Below are 23,857 nucleotides of genomic sequence, written 5' to 3'. Positions count from 1 at the left end.
TAACGTACCAAATATGGAAGGACATGAACACAGGTAACATCGTCGAAACGATATACCTAATAATAATTAATAGATATAGCTATAATTTCTTGTAAGAGTTTGGTCAATCAAAAACGATTAGCATAATCCAAATTCAAATATAAAAGCAAGAAATTCATTTCTAACCAGAAAATGAATGAACTAGCTATATGAAAACAAAGTGTGTATTTTTTTTTAAAGATTAGTATGCAAAAAATGATGTCCGATATGATAAAATAATATACGTGACATATCTCTACTTTGCACTCTTTGTACAGAAATAATTTTTCATATCACACTAGATAATATAAAAAGAAATAAGATAAGTAAATCTTTAAATATTTTCAAAATAAACCATTATCACTGATGGTAGGGTAAACGTAACAAACATCTTCTGACAATAATTAGCCAAAAATAAGACCAAAAACTGTTGTCAAACTCTGAATGTAAACCAATGATTATAGAAAATGTAGGCCGGTCAATAACCGCTGCAGTAACATTCGCAGTTCAAGACTTTTTCTATTGGACGGCTAGAACTTCTTTCTAAATTCGCCTTTCTATACATATACACACTTCGTGTGACTGCATATTTCCTACAATTATAATGCGGTTGTCATGCATAATTTTCTGCATAAGTAGAAACAAATATGTATGTAGTTGTATATTACTTACCAAGAACCTTAAATGCTAGTGAAAAATTGACATATACATTTTTGATGTGGTAAGAAAATCTCCAAAATATATAAATTTATTATTATGCATTAGATCGATAATACATATTTAATCGAAAATTGAGGCTTTAGAGTAATTGCCGAATTTAGAGTAAAATTTTAAGAAAAAGGCCGTGAGAAATGAACCATAATAATCGATAGTCCGACTAATAATATATCGAACAATTAAATGTAAAGTGTACAAAACAAATCGATCGTATTTTTGTGTATAATTTGCTAGAAACAATATCCTCTTGGGCTTTAAGTTCAAAATTTCTTAGTGGATTAAATGACTCTCCGCACTGGATCAACACATTCTTATAAGATTAAAACATAATATGACATCTTAATAGTAGATTGGATAATTTTCATTCAAAAGTTACATCAGTCGGCCATTGTGGAGTAAATTCGATATAATTTACTCCTTGCTCTTGCAATTTGCAAAAGCAATACCACGGCGGTCGCGTGAAAGCAGATACTTTTAGCAAACTTTTCAAATGTGCTACGAATATGGCGAACGAGACGAGCCGTGTCGCTTATCAGAGGTAAAAGCTAGAGATGTAGAGTATTGTAGGATCTATCCGTCGTCGTGGGTTACTTACTTTAGTTGGCCGTCCGGGATGGGACGCTGGCTGAGGGTGTATTACAACCCCCTATTAGGGTGGGAATCGCAATGGTGAAAAGAGCAGGGAGTTGTCCGGGATAGAAAGGGTGGGCGTTGTGTTTTGGGTGGCCGGGTGGTGCCCGTTATTGATTTTAACTCAGTGACAGACGGTGTTACCATGAGAAATCAGAACTTCACAACGCATTCGATTATAATGTTCAACAATATAACACCGTGAGACATCATCTGCAATACTGGTATAAAAACGCTATATTTAAAAATTTGCTCAAAAAAATTTAATATAATTCTCATTTAAAAAAAAGTATAATATGCCTATGCGTTAGAACTGATTCAACTATTATGCAATGTAGAATATATAATTTGAACGAATAAATTAGCAATATGTAAAACCATTTTTCAAGCTTTGTTTGTTTGCGTTTTTTCTTCGAACATATCTTGACCAAGCTAACTACAGTATCGCGATTTTTAGAAAAAATATTGTGAAATCAACTCACTCAAGGATGTCAAGTCGACGTTCACATCTTCAATAAATATGCATAAAAAATGTTAATTAGCAAAATAAAATGTTGATTCAGTACGAGTTTGAAATTATTGTTCGTTATACGAGTAAACTATGTAACCACCGATTTAGAATATATTTTGAAGCCTCAAACGACTCAAACGACATATGGTCGACTATCAGAAAAGAACATGTATGGGTAAATAAAATCGTTAAAATTCGTTAAAAACATAATGAATAAAAAAGAGGGAGAAAATTAATGCTGGATATTCCAAATAATACTTGCGAGATCTTTGATGAGAAAGATAATATATTATGAATGTTAGAATTAGTTTCAAGAACTGACGAATCCAGCAAGCCTTTTACTGTCTTCAAACCAACTACATAATTTCATAACCATGATCAATTTTCATCCGTGAGGCATCGAATCATGTCTTAGAGTTTCTTTGTAGTGGATGTACGAATTTTGAAATGTCTTTTGCAAACCACTGCTTTTGCATACGATGAACGGCCAGTATGTGGAGTTTTGCGGTGAATAGTTGAGCATGGGCGATGTTGTATTGATATTCCCCGACATTAGCAAGTTAGCGACTTGGCATCCGCGCTCTCTGGCGTTCATTTCTCCGCCACTATATGAGTGCAAACCGAAGCATGGCATGGCATTGCAAGGCTATTGCGCCTCACCGGGGCTGGATGGATATCATTCTCTCACCCTGATATAGAGCTGAGCAGAATTTCGGGTACGTTTTGCAAGCCTGTTCTAACCTATTCCGAAATATGCGGATCTGACAAAACTAGTTCAAACCGACCACACACATATATACACACGCACACGTATATATACAATTTATATAGACATATATACTGATATATATATATACAATTTATTTATATACCACTAAACGAGTAAAAAAGCCTAGACAGTTTTCGCACAAGAACAAGAGCTTTGACAGAACAGCTAAATGGTGACTTAAATGATGACTTCAATGATTCGAGGAAGTATATAGATTATACATTTACTTTTTGTAAAAGTAATAGCTCAAGCATATAAATCAATATCTATATTTAAAAAAAATATAGATATGAAAGCAAGAACATAGGAGACTAGAAAAACGGTTGAATAAATTATTTTCTACGCAAGTTCTTCAAACTTTAAGCTTAATTATGTTAGGTAAACTATATTGTTCTTTCTTTTTTTATGTATAATTACGAAATTGATTTCAAATAATTATGAATAACAAACATAGTAATTGATTTTAAAGCTCTAGCAGTGTGAAAAATCTGAATAACTACTTAAAAATCATTCTGTGTAATGTGTAATAAAATGCTGTATTATGTCATAACTGGACTTCGGTTTCAACGGCTGATTTGTTAGTTCGAGCCGTATAAATAGACTACACAATATTAGCTTCAATGAAATACATTGATTACGCCTTGGCCATCATAAAAACAAAATTGTTGAACAACAAACGAATCACATTTTATAACGAAAAATTTATATTATAATTCCGATGAACAATATTTTTTAACTAACAATATCAGATACATGATAACGTTATGATAGGTTTAATTTCAGAAGATAAAACAATAGAAGCTGAAACATTTGATCGTCTTCGTGTAAGAAGAATATGTCGTGTATACATACATAGAAGATGCAAACCGAAGTGTAAACGAATGTATATTTATCAAGGAATGTACATACGATATAAAGACAGGACAAAACGTATCACTGAACAATGATGATGATCATGACTATATAAAATATCAAGCAACGTTGTCAAATTTCTCGATAATATAACGCGTAAGTATAGATCCAATAGCTACGCACGCAATATAGAAAAAATAATCAGGATCAATTATCATTTAATAAGCATTTCCGGTTCTATATATGTCGGATTCTCACCGGCTGATCGCGTTCATGTTTAGGTAGTAATATTATGCGATTATGTTTAAATCATATTAATGATAGATTAAACGATTTAATATGATTATTACGACTTTTACGTTTATGATTAAGTTATAACTTAGTGTGTAAAACTCTGTCTGACATTTCATGAAGACTAGGTTGGGAAATGTTGACGTGCAGAACTTTGACACATCTAACCATATAGGTTAGAATCAGAAAAAATTGGTGGAAAATATTGGCGATTTGTGCATTTTTGAAGCATACCTGCAACGAACGAATCGTCATAACATCACCACGCCCTATGTCAGTAGAAACTCTTGAAGATGTAGCATACCGAACACGGCACGGCACAATAGACATTTATCAGTTTGTATACAAATTGTTAAAGATGGATTTTGTAATCGCAAAACGACACTTAGCACTGCACAGACACAACCGACATTGTTGCTATCAACGACGGACATTCACAGAAAAAGGTTCACCGATCGAGCGCACTAACACAGCACTTTTTAACTGAATATAAAATCTCCAATGGTCAGATTTTGAGCGATAGATGCATGTGCACTAGACAACCGTGAATGTGAAGTGGTAATAAGGTACGAAGAAGAAGAAAACATCGCAGACATCCAGATTTCATGCGGAATGTGTACAGTCAGTCCCATGTTACGACACTCGACGAAGTAAAGTATAAGCGATACACACAAGAGTTCACAAGTTCTATTATTACTCTGGTCGAGGCGCAAGTCTGTGTTGTATTATATTATTACACGGTTTCAGCACATAGGGTTCCTGAGCACATTTCGTGAATACTGTATGTACAACAAGACTGACTCTACACTCTACTAACACATCGACGCGTTCAATTTGCGTCTGTGTGATATATATGAATTGCGGCTTCTCAAACGCCGGTAACGATGTCATCAGGTGAGCAAGCGTTTTTTTATACCAATGTCAAAAATTGACAGATGAATTATATTTTCAGACATAAAACATTCGTATTCGGCAAATTGATATAATAATGCAATTGAAATATCATATTTTGCATTCATTAATAATTAACATTGTTAATATAAAAAGCTAATTTATAAAATAAATGAAAAAACTAATGGGATGGGTGGCACCGTGCCTTAAGGCAAATTGCTGGAACTTCCCGTACCGTAACGAAATGTTCGAGGAATACTGAATGTTTTCAAATAGATTATTATAAATATTGTAACATTGTCTAATATTTATAAGAATTATATAAACTGAATTGCAAAGTTGAAATTATTTGTTTAAAGTATATTAGAACTATAGTCAAAATTTAAAATAAAATCTGAATTATTTTCGTTATACAAAAAATTAAAAAAAAAAAATTGAAACAAAATTTTTTTTTCCAAAATCAATTATTTTGTTAAGACAAGCAGAAAGTTCTTTGAATCATTTAAATCGGACGCTTAGTTCTCTCAAAAACTGCCATTTTTTACATATTTAGCTCCGTATCTTCGAAATGGATGGGCCTGCCTTTGCCAAAAACTAATAAACACTTCTCCCAATCATTACTAATTAAATGTTTTTTAGATCATTCAAATCGGATACTCAGTTCTCTCAAAAAGTCGATTTCTATTTTCTGCACTCTTTGCTCCGTATTTAAACTATTTGCAGCTTCTGTTAAAAGCTTGCAAAATTCAAACTTTATGCAAATGAAACTTATCGCATAAATCGAGATTTTTGAAGGAGATAATCCTGAAAATGCCTAAATTAATTTTAATAAATTTTCTGAAAAAAAATCGATTGATAGAATGCTTGAAATTTCTAGCTTAATTATATGAAATCATTTATCACAATGACTTATTATATCAATTTATTATAATACAATCAGATACCTTAATACCAAGAATTAATATATAATCAGGTATTATTAATATTAGTTGTTATAATAAATATTTAGTTGTTATAATGAATGCTAGTAAATAATAAATAATAATAAATAAATGTTAACATTTTTTTACTGAATTTCGGCTCAAAAAAATTATTGAAAAGTGGAATTTTAAAAAATGTTATTTGATTAATTTTAAAAAAATTCTTAGATTTTATGATTTTATTACAATCGAACATTTTCAGAATGTCTGTGTATTTTGGCTCGAGGGGTTTGCGCATCAAGTATAGTGATACACACGTCGTCCGATCTGGCAACGCGGCACAGCGCTCAGCTGTTTTCGCGCGCAACATGACGCCTGCTCACGCTGCCGCTTGTTTTCTGTCTTTGCGCGCTCTGTGAATATCGAGGACGAAACGCAGTGTTATCTCTATATATATCTATACATACTTGCATAAGTATTGTATGATATTGATGTATATATATCGAGTGTAAAATTATATATGTATTTCGCATGTTTTATTCGATCGCTGTAGAAGTGAGCCGTGATACGATGTTTTTGTCCGCTGAAGTTGTTTCTCAAACAAAATATGCATGTATGTGCGATTATGCGGTTTCATATTGGACAAAAAAAATCATTTGGTTAATAATATAACTGGCTAGTTAATAGTTAGTGATAATGATATTATGTCATTGAAAATGAGATCGGAAAATTGCAAACTTAAAACGTTAAATAAAACACTTGCATTTTGTTAACCCTTTCCACTCGCGAACTCCGGAATTTATATGTATTTTGCCGCTGGAGCGGAGGCATTCGAGTAGAAAAGGTTAACTTGCCGTAGGGTAAGTTATTGCAATCGTCCAAAAATCGAAATTGAAATTTTTGTATATCTTCACGTTTTGGAGGTTTCTGAACATTTTGGCATACCTTAGAAAAAAATGGATGTGTGTGCCTGTATATGTGTGGTACAATTTTTTGTCACGTTTTCGGGCGCACGGATCAACCGATTTGAATGATTCAAAAATTTCTGATTCCTAATTATAGGGAGATGTGCTGATTAGTTGGTCAAAAGGTTAGCTGTTTCGGAGATACGGAGCAAAGAGTGCAAAAAATATAAATTAAGTTTTTGAGGGAACAGACCAACCGATTTGAATGATTCAAAAAACATTCAATTCTTAATGATGGGGAAAAATGATGAATAGTTTTGACAGGTCAGTCGTTTCAGAGATACGGAGATAAATGTGCAAAAAATTTGAGAGAATGTAGCAGGTTGTACTGACGAAACGATTGTTTTTAGGGAAAGCGAATATATTTTTTTTAATTTTAAAAAAATATTTTTTTTGAATATCGAAAATAATTCGGATTTAAATTTTAATTCTAGCTAAAATTCTAAAGTTTACTTATATACTTAAAATATCACTTATAATAATGTATTTGAAAACATTTGATATTCTTCCATACAGTACGAGCAGTTCCAGTAATTTGCCGTAAAGCACGATGCCATACACCACTAGTTTGTTTTGTTTTCGCATAAAAATATTTAAACAATGCAGATCATAATAAAGACCAATAACAAATTAATTTTGCTTATTCATACAAATTATAAGTTTCTATTATTAAAATATTGTGCGTTTGTTTACACTTTTTACTGGTGATTATATCTTTGGGAAAACAAGCCTAAATATCATCCATAGGTGCTTTCTAGGAGAGTCGAATACATACGAGATTTTGGATAGCACATTATTTCGAAACATTGATTTTTGCAAAAGTTACATGAAAAAATACCACATTCTATATACCTTTCTCAATGGAATATGTATTTATAAACAATGTACAGTCAAATCAAATAATCAACAATACCAAAATATATAAAACAATGCATCTGAAATTAATCTACAAGAACTGAGCGTTGCCTTATTAATCACAATAGACAAACTACACGCATATATTCATATAATCGGATACATGCATATGTTCTCTACATATGTATGAATTTCTACGCATGCGTCTACTTCACACTTGAATAATTCGCATGCTTGTATAATACAAATATAGGTATTTATAAAATAAATTTTGTGCATGAATTTGTAAGACGTCAAAAAGTAATTAATAGCAAATAACAATTGAAATTACTTAAATTAATCCTATTTAAAGGTTATTTTAAATATTCAATTCAATGACAGCCTGTGGTGACTGACTACTAATGAAAGTGGTTATTGCTCACTGTAAATATTTGGGCTTTAAATTCAGTATAATTATATACTAGAAAATTTAATCAAGTTTTTTTTTATAAAATATGTCAGTTAAATACCCAAATTGTTAATAGCAAATGACAATTGAAATTATTTAAATTAATCTTATTTAAAGAGGTTATTTTAAGTATTCAATTCAATGACAGCCTGTGGTGACTGACTACTAATGAAAGTGGTTATTGCTCACTGTAAATATTTGGGCTTTAAATTCAGTATAATTATATACTAGAAAATTTAATCAAGTTTTTTTTATAAATTATGTCAGTTAAATACCCTAATTGTAAATATATAAAAAAGAAGACATGGGCACAATAAAGGATGATATACGAACACATTCAGAAATTACAAAAGCCACCACAAGGATCTTCCAAATTCACTTGCCAGAGAACTACGCCACAACACTGCCAGGGCAACATTGAAAAATAAATTTATGTTACATTAACAAACGTCAATTTTCAAAGTCTTTGTCAGAAGATTTACTTGTTGTCCATTTCAGAACAGGTGTCAAATTTACTATATATTAAAAAAATGGCAGTTAACAAAATTCTCGATAGCAAAATGTTCAATTGCATTCAAATGTTGATATTATACAAGTGTACATGGTATTTAGTAACCGTGTTCCTAAATATATTATTAAATCTACTACTAAATATATGAAAACCACTATTATTAAATTGGAAATATTCTCTATAGATTTATAAATTCCAATTTGCTGAATTGCTGTTTGTTGAGTTATACGTTGAAATATATGTTCCTAGAATACGGAGTATTTGTGGAGTACTATAAATACATTTATCTATTCTCAGATGGTTACTTTCATTTTAGCTCGTCAAAAGTAATATACGTTTTAAGTATTTGTACGAACGTTTGCACACATATACACAAGATTATACACATTTTAGGGTGGTCCTTATAATGGATATATTTAAATTTTTTTGCTACCATGGGCTCAAAAGCTCCCAAAATTATATTAACTTTAAGATAGTCCGCACTCCAACCAAAAGTTTCTTATGGAAATAACATGAGTAAAATTCCATTTGTTTTATAGAAAAAAAATTACTTAAAACAAAAAATTGATATATTTTATAAAATAAGTGTATTTACGTAGGAAGAAGCCGAAACTTTGGTTGGAGTGCGGACTATGTTAAAGTTAAGGGGGTATTCTACTGTAGAATTTTGAAAAAATCGAAAATTTTTTTTTCATACTTTCAAGGTTTAGTTATTCAAAAATATGTCATTAAAAGGATTTTTCAAAATTACTATTATTTCCTGAGTTATATCTGTTTTAGTGACGTGGCCTCGGTTCAGGTCCGACCGAGAATCAAAACTTTGAACGCGTTTTTCTCGGAACTACTTTTTTCGAGCTGGCAGTAAGGATATCTCGAGTTCTAATGAACCGATTTACTTCAAATTTGGAGAGGATCTTCTCTATACATCGCTTTATCGCATGGACCTTGCCCAAAACTATAACTTTTCATTTAATATTTTTAAAAAATTCGGAATTGTTAAAAAAAAAATGAAAAAAAAATTTTTTTTTCAAACTGCCGTCATTCAAACAAAAATTATTTTTTTAACTTATATCAATAAACAAATGATAAAAAAATGGATAGTAAAAATATTATTTGTTTCCTTTATACAGCGCTTCAAAAACCGGGCGAAATTCATGCTTCTACAGTAGAATACCCACTTAATATTAAGAGCTAAAATTTTCAGATAAATTTTTATCAATTCGGAAGCATTTGAGCCCCTGAGAGCAAAGTCATTCGAAAATATGCATATTAAGGACCATGTAAGAAAGAAAATGTAAAATTAAAAGCTTTTTCCTATAAAATCCTTGTAGAAGGAACAACATATTCATACAATTTGATATTTTGTGGAATAATTATTCTCATTGACGAAAGTTCAACTTCTTAGCAAGCGAGGTGTCCTGGAAGTACGATGGCTAGCGGAACTCGGTATGTACATGTAATGTGGAATCGGCCAAAACCCGAAAAGCTTTTGTGTTTAGCAGTAGCTAGAGCGGAGAGAGGATCAATATCAGCAGGGAGCGATCACAAAATCCCAAAAGACGAGTGTTGCGACGAGAGAGAGGCACCTCACCACTAGTCGACATCACATCGTATCAACGACAAGTTCGATGTTTGCGAGCGAGGGCGAGACGGTTATATGTATTTCCGTGACTGAGGCGTACTACTGCGGCCTGCTGACGATGAAAGCTGTAATGCAGCGCTTCCCAATTAAATCTGACCTCGTCAACCCTTGCCGAGGATATTGCGCAATCTTTTGCAGTTAAGTATTGTACTCAAAAAACATATTATTGTGATACAGGAAGCTTATAATGGCGAGCCAGCAATGAAATAAGATTCATGTTCTTCTTTATTAGATCAAAGTTTGAGTGCGATACATACAATCCAGTAAAAACGAATTAATTACACCTATCCCGCGTTTTACACGGAGGATAGGCTCCATAAAAACCGTGTAACTCGAAAAATTCACTTTCATATGGAAAAACCGTGCTAAACAAAAATCACAATAATAAGGCCCCTTTTGTCAGTTTTTAATGTGATTAATAACAAATACATTGAACGAAAAATAAATAATATATTTAATATCAAACACATTTAATAAATTTCAATTATATGTAAATACTAATTAAAAAAGTTTTATTATGCTTTTTGTTTTGGCATTTCAAACAAACTAGCTTATACACACATAAAATTTAGTTTTGATCATTAGTTTTTTGAAAGTTCCCATCTTATCAATATATTTTTTATTTATTTATTCATAAGCAAGCCGTAATCAATAATAATAAATAATATTTCAGGCTCTTGCCAAGTTTATTCATAATTAATACTTAAAGTAATTTTATAATATTCAAAGTAGATGCACGATTATCGCTTCTGAAAAAAAAGAGCTGGAAAAAAAAATTCGAACATTAAATGCAATGTTCATCAAGTTCATCATATTATTCAAGTCTATTATACCCACCAGTCAAGCCCAAAATCTTTGCACAAGGTTGAAAGTTATACTGAATTGAAACCGTAAAAATTAATTTAATAAAATAACAATGAGAAACTAGCGAAATTGCACAAATAAAATTATCATAAGTAAACATGGAAGTAAAAAAAATTGTTGTACAGTATATCAAATGGTCAGACTACATAGATAAAGGATAGGGATTATACAAGAAAATATTTATTGAAATCAAATTGAGAAAATTCTGTAATGTCATAAAAAGCTAATTTTAAAGCTTAACTAGGGAAGCATGAAATTTTTTGTTGTCTAAGTTTCGGATAATAAGTGGAAGTTTATTCATAAGCTGAATAGCTGAAGTTTAGATTTAGATCCTAAACCGTCGATAGTTTTGAAAGAGCTGCTAGTTTATATGTGCAAATTATAGTTTAGTGTTTATATTTCCGTGTAAATGCAAAATTAATGAATTTCGTTAAAAAAGATTATTTTCAAAAACCGCGTAAGATCGAAAACGTGTAAAACGGTGGATAGGCGAACTTCAAATTCATATGAAAGTATTATCGTACTGAATATAATGACATGCTCTGCAAAAATATAAATATTTCATCAAATACACTTGATATTTGTTTATGGTAACTCCAGATAGCTCTATTCAAATGATAATTCAATAATAGATCAATACAAAAGTAAAGATAAATATACAAATTGAGCGCAATGTTTTGTTACGGGTCTATAATCATATGAGTTGGTAGTCACGAACTGTCAAATAGCGTTCGATCTAGCGTTTCAGACATAAAATCTAACCAACAAACGTCAAATAACAATTTTATCATAAGAGCAACTTTCTGATGTCACTTTGATAACATATACGTAAAATTTGACCAAAGTTAAACTTCTGACATTAGAGCCAATTGGGGATTAGGTTTCATGTGTGAAATGTTCGATAGAACAGTAAAGACAAGGCTTTTTGACAGTTCGTGATTACCAACTCATACAATTATAGACCCGTAACATAACATTTCTATGTTGTCCGAAAATTGGCCCCTCATATTCGTAAATAGTAACGTATTGTTTTGAATACTCGATTTGTTAAATATCTGGAATGATGAAGTTTGTTTATCATATATAAATCAAAATATAGTTTGATTTATTGATTAAATTATTATATTATAAAATTAAATTAAATTTTATATTATTATAAATGATAATGAAGAAATAAGACTATTTACAATACTTAACAAAATAAATGAAATCATCTAGCAGCCTAATATTAATTTGCTTCCTTGTAAATCTCTACTAAAATCATGTAATTGCAGTTCAAAATTTAAATGAGCTAAAATCGTATTGCCCTATGAACCATGCAATTGCAGTTTAAAATTTAAACGAGCTAAAATCGTACTGCTGGTAATGACCACCATTTCATTATTATCAAACAAAAAACAATATTTATGACGAAGAAACAATTTCGTGTAATCAATACTAATAGTCTAATAATATTAGTCTTGAAGAAAGTAATATAATAAGAAATCCAGTAGATCAACAAGAGAAAAAAAAGGAAAAAAACAAAGCAGTTCTTATACGACTGTTTAAGAATGCCTGGTGCAATGTGGCTGGCGATGATGTCTACGTATTATGGTGATACGACCTGGTTTACAGCGAGCGTGGGCACACGGTATGTGTCTGGCCGCGCAACAAACGCAACCAAGTGCCACGGAATCATTGAACTCTCCCATAACTGCGAAACATTGCGGCTGCTTTAGTGCTGATATGTAATGCTTAGCGCTTTGCTTTTGCGTTTGCCACATCTCTTTCTGAGTTGCTGTTTAGAGTACACACAACGTACTTGAATTAAATGGCGAATCTGCGATGGCAAAATATTTCTCGGTGCCGGGTCGGAACTGTCAATAAGTTAAACATAATGTCATGGCACATAATCGGCCAATCAAATTACAGCAACTCCGAAAGTGATGTCTGCTAATAATAATTCTTTCAAGATTTAATCAATAGGAAATTTAAAACATTTGTTTTTGCAGATTTATCTGAAGTAGATTATAAACTAGCTGTAAGTGGAATTCTGTCTTAAGGCAATTAAGGCATCGTGCCTTAAGGCAAATTGCTGGAACTTCCCGTACCAAAAATTATTATTTTTTTTAAAAACGATTAACATTTTTGAAAAAAATTTACTTCGAAAAAATCAGATTTTTGAGAAACTAAATTGGACAAAAAATTACTTTTTTTTTGAAAAAAAAAAATTAAAAAACAAAATTCTTTATTTTGACATATTTTGGAAGATCTGAACTTTTTTTCAAAGCAATCGTACTGCTTTAACTGCAAAGAGACACAATGTAAAGCGCGTAAGCGCCGCGTCGCTGTCTAACGGATAAACATAGGTACAGAACCCATAGGAATGTAAACAAAATTTATATTTACTGTTAAAATCTCTATAAAATATCTGATAATTTGATGTGCATATGTCTAATGACCATTTTTGACCACCAAATGGCTTTTTTTTTTACTTTTTTCGTTGGATCTCTGAAACCGCTAGACCTGCCCTTATGAAAATTTGATCAATTCTTCATCTTGTCAATACAAGTAAAATGTTTTTTGAATTATTAAAATCGGACGCTCCGTTTTTTAAAAACTGAGGTACCGTTTTTGGAATTTTTTGCCCCACATCTTCGGAACGGCTAGACCTGCCTCCGCCAAAAACTAATCAGCACGTCTCCTTATCAATAAGAATCGAATGTTTTTCGAATTATTCAAATTGCTTCATCCGTGTTCCCGAAATCGTCGACGAAAATTTGTATTTGCACACACATACATCCATTTTTTCTAAGGTATGCCAAAATATTCAGAAACTATAATTACTATAACTTACCCTACGGGAAGTTAACAATTTACCAAAATTATATTTTAATTATCTCTATTTTTATAATTATCATATGAATATAATCAATATTTGCAGAAAAATATTTAATAAATTTTAAATATGATGGAACAAATATTTATTGGATAATTGAACATCTATTAATTTGAAACTCGCAAATTTCTCAATCTCGTTTTTTTTTATTTTTTTCTATAATAATCATAAATAAGAAAATGTAACAATAGTATAAAAATATAATATTCAAAATTTAACTATGAACAATACCTTTTTATACTATCGTTGCATTTTCTTATCCATGATAAATATAGAAGATATTAAAAAAACACAGGTTTGAGAAATTTGGGACTTTAATTAATAGAAGTTCAATTATCCAACAAATATTTGCTCAATCACATTTAAAATTTATTAAATATATTTCTGAAAATATTTATTATATTTATATTATAATTATAAATATAAAATGCGATAAGAAATAATCTACTCGTATTTCAGAATCGTAGAGATATGGAGGTTAAGAAAAAAAAAAAAAACGTGGGAAGATTGCAAGTAGAAATTAAAGACAATAAGTGTAATAAAACTTGATTTTCAAGAAATGAAATTATCGATGTTATGTGTTGAGTTACACATATTTTTCATGAATTTATTGAGCTTTGGTTAATTCCACATCTTGTTTCTTTTTATATATACGCGTCATATTTATCAAAATTAATCCATTTATAAACAATTTAAAGCACGTTACGTTGAAAAATAAAATGTTAGAACTAATTTTTCTCTATTGATTATTCGTTGATAAAATTCCATTTTGTTTAGAATTATAATCTTAGTTGTGCGTCATAACTTGCCTTTATTTTTAACCTAATGAGTTATATTTATAACACGCGTATAGCAACAGTATATATACATCGTCTCATGCACGTTTGGGATTATTCCATAGTCTTTAGTGTTACCAGATAAAAACAAAATACACAGATGTACTTTTATAATATACATGTGTGCACATATGTGACATATGGGCTATTGCTTAATAATAATAATTTAAAGCAATTTATTGAATAGACTGTTTATATTTCATGAATGCATTGTATTTATCCTGAATTATTGAAAAAAAAATCCTATTTTTTAAATACATTGACATTTACCACAATAAATAAATGCGAAAGCCATTTTCAAAATATTTCTTCTCATGATTTGTAAAGAGCAGATATAAACACTTTTTCTTTCATTTACTAATATATTTATGATAAAATAATATATTTAAAAGCTGCATAATAAATATTTATTTTTAACGTTTACCAAAGCATTAATAAGCGTCCATTAACGATTTATCGCGTCATAGTGCGACAGCACGAGCAAAAAAGATAAAGCGGTTATTACGTTTGATAGACTGTGTTATCTCGCAATCGCACTTTCTATTTATATAGAAGTCAACGATCATGAATCCGAATTACAGCGGATGACGCCGAACAAAAGCGAACCACACCGACCTTGTCTTGTGTCGTCTCACTCGGACGTGTTCGAGCGGGGTCGGGTCAGTTCCGTTTCCTACTACGCAGAGCATTTCTAAATGAATCAGTTGTGTTAGTCGGCGAGCGACCGCTGTTGGGAAAGGTGCATGTTGCGGAATTCTGTTTCAGTGGATATAATGCTGGATAGTGAATGTAGTGCAGTAGTGTCATGTTATTTATTAGAGTATTCTCGGGATTTTTGATTTTATTCGTACAGTATTTTTTGCAATTGAGGCTTTTTATGATTGATGATGTGGAGGAATATAAAAAAGGGCAGATATTTTAAATGGTTGAATATAAATATGAAGTTTTAAGTTTTTACAACAGAATTTCTGTGACGATGTCCGTCATGAAGTGATGTATTTTATATTTATAAATGTTTTTTATACAATGTCGATATTATAGCAAAGTGTGACAAATTAAAAAGTGGATTTATTTATATTATTTTGGATAATATTAAATATGGACTATAGAGAGCACGAGCATCTTACATATGCACTGTCCCGCGCTTATTTGAAAATGTTACTAGAAACAAATATCTGAATTGAATAGCAATTAAATTTTCTTAATGAATTAAAATTTATGAATGATATTGGAAGTGGTTTCATGAAAGCATATACTTTGACATTGTTCGAAAATATGAAACACAGTGTTTGATGTAATAAGAGTAGTGATTATTATAAAACAATAAAAACTGAATGATTTAACAAAAAATATTGTCCAATTCATTATTTGTGAAATTCAAAAGCAATGCAAGAAATTTGACTATCAAAGACTATGAATCTTCAATACTTGTAACTTTTTTGACACAATTGACGGTTAGGAGTACAACTTTTGAATTCCACAATACAATTAAAATTTTAAAATCTCAAGCCCACTACGATATTTCTGAATATGATATCGAACAATTTTTTAAAACAATATTTAATAGAATAATTCATTCTAGTATTCATACTATTTCTGTGATTCACAACCTCCATTTATTAATTTTTTACTTCAATTAATTTGGTTGCATTTTTTTCAACCGTTTTGCGTTTATTCTTATTTTGATTATGCACTTATCTTTGCAAATATTTCAATGAGAAATTCAGTTTTTATTTCACAAGTCACAAATTTAAGTTTAATATTAGCACGACGCCAGCGATTTCAGGTTCTTTTTGTTAGTATGAATAAAAATCTTATATTAAGATCTGTTGTAAAATAATTTGTAAGTTAAAATAAATTTAATTAACGAATAAGGTATTTTTCCTTCATGATATTTGCGCATTGATCACCATTAAAGCAAACACACCAAGATTGCTTCCCAATTTTTCAGGTTATAGTAAAAATATAGGGGATTAAATTATTTTCAACGAATTTATTATGAACGTCTCAATTTCTTTCAACCAATTTAAGTGATAAACTTTATTTATTCCAGGTAAAATGGCTGAAATTTATTGTGAATCATCTCGACTCAAAAACAACCGAAAAGTGTGGATCAGGCGACGAATCTACGTTTACTGCGTTATGGCAAGGCTATGTTATGTAGCAGTTTTCATATAAAGTGGTACTAAAAACGGCCTAACGGCTATGCAGTTAAAACGCACAAATATAAAAAAAATGATGTTATTAACTGGATATTTGAGATATGGCTTGATAACATATGAGTGAAGTTGCTTTTTATTTGTAAAACACCTGATCGCACAGCAAATACATTTACATTACATACATTTTGAAAGTATTTAGTAGCATTTTGTACGAAAACTAAAACGTAACATAGCCTTGCCATAACACTGATCTTTTTTACAGAATCGGTCCACAGAAATTTTTAATAAACCTTAACTAGTGTTGAAACAAAAGTAAAATTTTATTTTAACGGGTTAATATTGCTGTTAAAGTATCTGTTGAAAATTTTCTGCAGCTATTTCGTCGAATAACACCTAATATAGCAATTCGTTGAAAATTTTGTTTATTTTTGACATAGTTGTTCCGACACCATATACTTACTAAACCCACTCAATGAAATGATATTATAATAATAAAACTTATTAATGTAATTTACTTAATAAAATATATTACTTATGAGCAGACTAGAGTACTTAAGTCTCTGATGTACAAATGATCTATATACAACTAGCTACTCCTATAGCCTTTTCCACGATGTGTTATGTTGCTAATAATTTTTATTTTGACGTAAAATATCAACTATAACTTAAATTAATTCATCTTATCTTAATCAATGCATTTTTTTTCAGTTCTTACACGAAATTTATTGTAAATTGCACGCAAAAATAAATAATAAAAAATAAGCATATTTAGTGAACCCTATCGTTTTAAATAATAAAATAATTCACTTACCCGAGCTCCAGTAAATCTCGCCTCAAGCAATTCTTGTTTTCGTGGATCAAGAGCGGTTTGGAAGTGTTCCATCTTCACCGCTGCTCCTGTAAAAACAAACAATATAAAATCCACATAATATGGAAAGGTGATATGCATTAATGATATTTTTCAATACGTGAAACAGAAAACTTGTACACAATGGTTGAAGGCGATTTTTAATATAATACTAACATTCAAAACATGCAAATGTTAATAAAGGAATAGTTATTGATAATTAAAATTTGTTTGATATTCAAAATTGATGATTTAAACACAAAAGGTGGAATGCTGCACGTCTATGATAATATTTAATATAGAATGAATAATATAAATGCCTTTATCAGTAATAATAAAATTTGATGCAATTATTAACGATACGTTATTACAGGTTAGTATTTTTTATCAAATATCTCATTAAACTAAATTTATTTGGTACTAAAATGAGTACGTAAGTATTTATAGTGATTAAATATATTTTTCATAGATTACGTTGATTATTATTGCATATGAAGTTTGATTCATAGGGTTTTGTAAATATTCGATAAATAATAATTAATATTGACAAATATCAAAGAGAATTACTTTATCACTTGATGCTAATTACGCAGAAGTAACTCCACTAACTATTATTTTTAAATTCCTATAAATAAATACTTTACGTTTCAAGCCCTTCTGATAATTTTGGCATGCCTAAAAAAAGTTACATGAGTGTATAATGTATGAATGTATTTTTGGATATCAGTTATTTTCACTATTCCAAGAGACTCCGATTTGAACAATTGAATAAACATTCGAGGTAATATGCGAAAAAAGTGCAAAAACCATTTTCCAAAGTCAAAATTATCAGAAATTACGGCTTCGTTCATAATTTATGTTACTAAATTATTGAAAAGCTCATAACTCATTTCTACACTTGTAGCAACCGATCTTAACATTTCAAATATAACTGTATCAATTGTTTATAGCATCATAAAATAAATTCAAAAATATTCAGAGTACCATAATTGTAAAGTTAAATTTATTTACATATAAATTTGCGTTAAGACAATGCACTACAATGATTAATTATTCATTTGGCTAAAATAAAAACAGTTGAGTAATTTTTACATTGCATTGCCTGAATAAACTTAATTGACCAATAATATAAATAAATGGAATATTTAAAAATTCATAAACTGAATTATGGTTAAATAAAATTCATAGTTGCAAGTACTACGTAGACATTTTTAAATAACATTCATATAATTGAAATCGCTTATTCACACTATGTTGTAAAAAAAACTTACCGCCACCGGAATAACAACGCCGGTCACTCATAACGTCAAATCTTTTGACAGCCCCATCAGCCTCTGAAACAATAACATGTATATGAACTATTTTTAATTTATATTATAATTTTTTAAATAGCAATCAAAACTTAAGAACCTATAAACTGCTGTGCTTGTATTATTATACAACTGCTTAATACTAGTCGGTTATACAATGGTAACAATTATTTACAATTTATGTAATAAGGCAAACAATTATTGATGCAGCAATTTCGGGTAAGGGCTATTTTTACTTGAAAACATATTTCTATCTATATTTCCAAGTAAAAACCGTTGTCACTACTGCTTGACTTGCTTCTTCTACGAGCAAGTCCATATGAACTATGTAGTAATACATAGAATCAGTGGCGTCGGAAGCAAATTTTTGATGGGTGGGCTCGTTTTTCTTCTCTAGACATACTAGGCCAGAGGTGGGGAACCTTTTTGCCATTAGAGGCCACACTTAAATTAGGCAGCAATAAAAGAGGCCGCATAAGCTGATTGACTTAAAAAAGTGACTTTTGTAAAATTATTATAGGTTTTTTTATAGTTTTAACAATTTATTGCATTATATAGAAAAAAGTAAATAAAATACTTCAAAATTTTAAATATAATATAATATATGATAATAATAATAATATAAAATAATATAACAATATTACAAAAAAAATATTATGATAACCATTGTCCTGAATGACAACAAGCAGGAATATTCATACGTTCACAAATGAATTTAATAGTTTGCAAAATAAAAATCTATCTAATAATTTTTTTTTTATTTCAAATATGTAACAATCAAAATATGAGAATGAAATTTTTTTATATATAATATATCCTCGAAATAATTATAGTAAGAACGGCAAGGTGATGTATTATTATTTAATGAGAAATATTTTACGTACTACAAAAAATTTAATATTGCTTACATAAAGTTTACCACATTTTATTTATATAAATAAAAATCAAATAATTTAATATTTTGGCCTTCCTAATAATTATAACATTTAATTTTTTTCGAGTTTTCCATTTTTCATTTACATCTCAAAAAATATGGGTCATTCTATTGGAAAATTGCACGGCCCATTCTTGTTATGGGCATTATTGTAATGTAGACGTATATTCCAAGATTCAGGGCATGTTTCAGGTTAAAATTAGGCGCTAATATAATGTAAAACGTGAATGATTTGTTATTCAACTGCTATCGGAATACGTTTGAACAATATTTCGAGCTATTTATTCGCGACAAAATTCATTCCGTATTCATCTGCTGCAAATGTACAGCATTAATGTTAAATGAAAAACTTCAATATAATTTTTATATAAAATCAATGTTTAAATCAAATGAAAGCGAACTAAAATTTGCAACAAAAGTCGATTTCATCTCATTGCATGTTCGAAATATACATGCAATTTATGACAAAATGACTAATAAATGTCGAGATGAAAAATTTCTGGGTGTCGAAGGAAATCGAACGAAATTTCATTCTTTTTCTTGAAGATTGAAAAAAAAAGTTGGTATGTTTCGAACGTATGTAATGAGATAAAATCGGCTTCGTTTCGATAAAATCGAGTTTTAGTTCGTTTTAATTCCATTAAAAAATTCATTTTTTATATAAGAATGATATCAAAGTCTTTTGATTTGAATTTGATTTTCATATTCCTATTGTTACATAATTATTTGAAATAAAATATTATATATTTTTTACTTATACCATTGAATTCACTGATAGATTTTTATTTTGCAAACTAAGGTGTTAACAGTTAAATTAGAAAATTTTGGGCTTTGGAAAAAACCCGATTAAATTCATTTGTGAACTTTCGGTATGAATATTCCTGCTTGTTGTCGTTTATGCCAATAGTTATTATAACAAAAAAAGTTACCTCTTTCAAAAAAAAAAATACCTATATTGACAGACATTTAGGAATATAATTTAAAAATTATTATTAATAAATGATGTACCTATTCCATTTAGAGAATAATAATATTTACCCATGAAAATAAGCGTATTATTTGATTTTAATTAAAATATGTATTTATTATGCACAAAATGTATTTTGCTAATGTTAATTTATATTTTGCATTTGAGTTGTTCTCATTTCAAATACCTTACTCTATATTTATATTGCAAGATTTAAATATAAATAAATTCTATATATTATGTGCAAATAAATACGGACACATATTTTGCCTACAGCAATTTTTAAAAATATATTTTTATATTTTATGAAAAAAGGTGTCATTTTATAGCTATATATTTCTCATAAAATTGCCAATATATCTAGGTAAAATCTGGTTGCCCCGATCTCCGCCAAAGCTGCGGATTTGCTTTTGGTTGCAAAAAGTATAAATTTTTATCATTTTACTACGGATACGCATAAAAATCTTCAACCCGGGTGCTAACGATTATTATTTTTTTATAATACTTCCTGAATCATATAATAGGCGATGTCTTGCGAAATCGAAAATATTAAATAATATTAATATAATATATTACATCTCTATTTTCTATCTGCGTAAGAGCCTGTGTTTCAGGCTAGTAATCTGATGTCATGTTACAATATGACTGTTTTTGGTGGGATTTTTCGCGTAACTGTCATGACGTTGATGTACAACAGTTTTTTGAAAGTAACTCTGCTATTTTGTAGTAGACGGAAAGGGGCCGCACAAAAACCTCCCGGAGGCCGCAGGTTCCCCACCTATGTACTAGGCCATATCATTTTTTGAAATTTATCAAAATTCATGGGTGGGCTCAAGCCCACACAGCCCGCACGGTTCCGACGCCACTGCATAGAATCGTAATACACACAAAATAAATTTATATGTTAGACTCTTTTAGGAAACTTGATAACAAAATTGTAACATTCAAACCTTCAAGTGGTTAGGGTTGTTTTTATGAAAAATTATGTTAAAGAAACAACCCAATTTCTACCGGAGATGCTTATATAATATTACAATTCATTTTTTCACAATAAGTAGCATAACTTTGATGTGCTCACGTTTCAAAGCAAAACTATTTTTAGTTTTAGGCGCTGTTATACAACAGCATGAATAAATGAATTTTGGATACCAGGTGGATAGTTAAAATCTCTATATCTATATTCTGTGTAATTATGATATTATAAATCAGAAAATATACTTTTAATTTTTGCTATTCACGAAGCAATTATCTGGAAATCGGATACATGAAGTATTTTATACTGTCAAATATTCAGTAATTGTTTCAAGAAAGCGGGATGAAGGATCCATTTTAATATTTAACATGTATCGAAGATAAAATATACTACCTTATTTATGAATAATACCTTAATTTATGAATTTTAAATATAGACCTTATATTGCATGGACTGCTAGTCGAGCTCAAAATGAGAGCTCAAAGTTTGAGCCTCAAACATAGAAGGGTATGTGACGTCAGAAGTCTGAGCGAATTTTGCCGACGACAATCGCGGACTCTCCCGATTGGTTAAATGCCATATGTTATATTTTATTTCAATAATATAAAATGACAATTGTCATGGCTGACAATTTTGTGAGAAATGATATTAATAATATTTAATAATACTTATCATAATAGTTAATGCAATTCAAATATTAACTAACTGTGATAGTTTTATTTCAATAATACAACAGCAATTGTGATGGTTGATAATTTTGTAAGAAATGATAATATTTTCCCTGTGTAAAAAAATGTACATAAAATCGAATTCGGCTGTTAAAATCGGTTTATATATTATAAGGCTATGTTGGACACAGATCATATGACATATGACATTTGATCAATCGGGAGAGTCCGTGATGTTCGGCAATGTTCGCTCAGACTTGTAACGTCACACATCCTTCTATGTTTGAGCACTACATACAACGGAAAAAGTATGAGGACTAGCTCCTCATCAAACTCAGTCCATGATTTTAAACATTGTTTTTGTACGATATCTTGAATACCGCAATTCCTTTTATTTCGAAAAATTATATTATATCATGCCCCGTATGATGTAAAATCTACATTGCTAGTAGTTATTTTACTAATACTAAATATTACAAAATAAACAAGACCATTTTTTACAAGAGATCAGTTTATGAAATCGTTGCTAATTTAAGTTTATTATCACCAAGATTCTAGGTCTTTTAAATTCAAAGTGTACCAGGTCTATATCTTAATTTTCTCTAGTCTCATGTTATATGAAATAAATAGACTACGATTAAATCCTACTTCATAAACATAAATTGTCGTTTTGAAATGTAATTCATTATTTGATTATCATGACATTTACCGAAAATATATATGTACTGCAAAGATTGAAGCAAATACACACACATTGGCTTTTGGATGTAATTTTCTTTCTTGTGCAAGTTTTTGCCAAATGGGAATACTTTACTATACTATAAATTAGTCATTATAGTGTCCTTTCTTTTGAGAAGCTGTAGCATATGGTATAAATAAGGGATTTGTAATGTCTCATTAATGATAATAGACTATCAAATTAATTCTTGGGCTTTGAGATATAATAATCATCAATTCTTAAAACAAACTTTAATATCTCACCAAACTTTAGCAACGTTATTGATGAATACTAGGTTTGGGAATGCAATGAGCCAATTAATCTTTTCCTCCATTTTTCTCTAATCTTGGAAATCTCCAATGATCTCATATGTTGAGCACTATTAAATTCAACTATTTCATATCCAGAAAACTATGGTTCAAATCATTTTCGTGACATTTGAGAAGCAAATAGCAGACGTCACGAGGCGACACATTTTTTTCTCTGGCTGAACATGAGCACTCATACGTGGATTCGAAATTTAACGATATCATGTGTTGTTATTCACAAGTTAGTATTAACTAATTGTTTTTATCGTGGCTTTATCAGCTCTAATCGACAAATGCGAAAGGAGCAAACCAGATCTGCAATTGGCAAAATGCCACCAAAGCAATTTCATACATATAGATAAATTTTTCACT

At 29.9% G+C, this 23,857-nt stretch overlaps 1 protein-coding gene across 3 annotated transcripts in view; it reads right to left on the bottom strand.

The window, feature by feature from the left end:
* LOC113387588 (serine/threonine-protein kinase tousled-like 2) overlaps positions 1-23,857 on the bottom strand; it is an 83,785-nt gene that overhangs the window by 34,471 nt on the left and 25,457 nt on the right. For 2 of the 3 annotated variants that reach the window (XM_026624927.1, XM_026624928.1), the window contains exons 2-3: positions 18,879-18,941; positions 17,572-17,657 (exon numbers count right to left, since the gene is read on the bottom strand). In XM_026624927.1, coding sequence (XP_026480712.1) covers positions 17,572-17,657; positions 18,879-18,909 — 117 coding nt within the window. In that variant the 5' untranslated portion in view covers positions 18,910-18,941. Of the gene's footprint in view, positions 1-4,022; positions 4,632-17,571; positions 17,658-18,878; positions 18,942-23,857 lie in introns of those variants that run through there. The other variant, XM_026624929.1, reaches the window with a different exon arrangement.

The sequence above is a fragment of the Ctenocephalides felis genome, unplaced genomic scaffold (genome assembly GCF_003426905.1).
Source record: "Ctenocephalides felis isolate EL2017-DRISC unplaced genomic scaffold, ASM342690v1 CF-g0.4_SCAFFOLD_03572, whole genome shotgun sequence".
Classification (NCBI taxonomy): Eukaryota; Metazoa; Arthropoda; class Insecta; order Siphonaptera; family Pulicidae; genus Ctenocephalides; species Ctenocephalides felis.
Note: the sequence above shows the minus strand (reverse complement) of the source record. Positions and strands in the feature narration are given on the sequence as shown.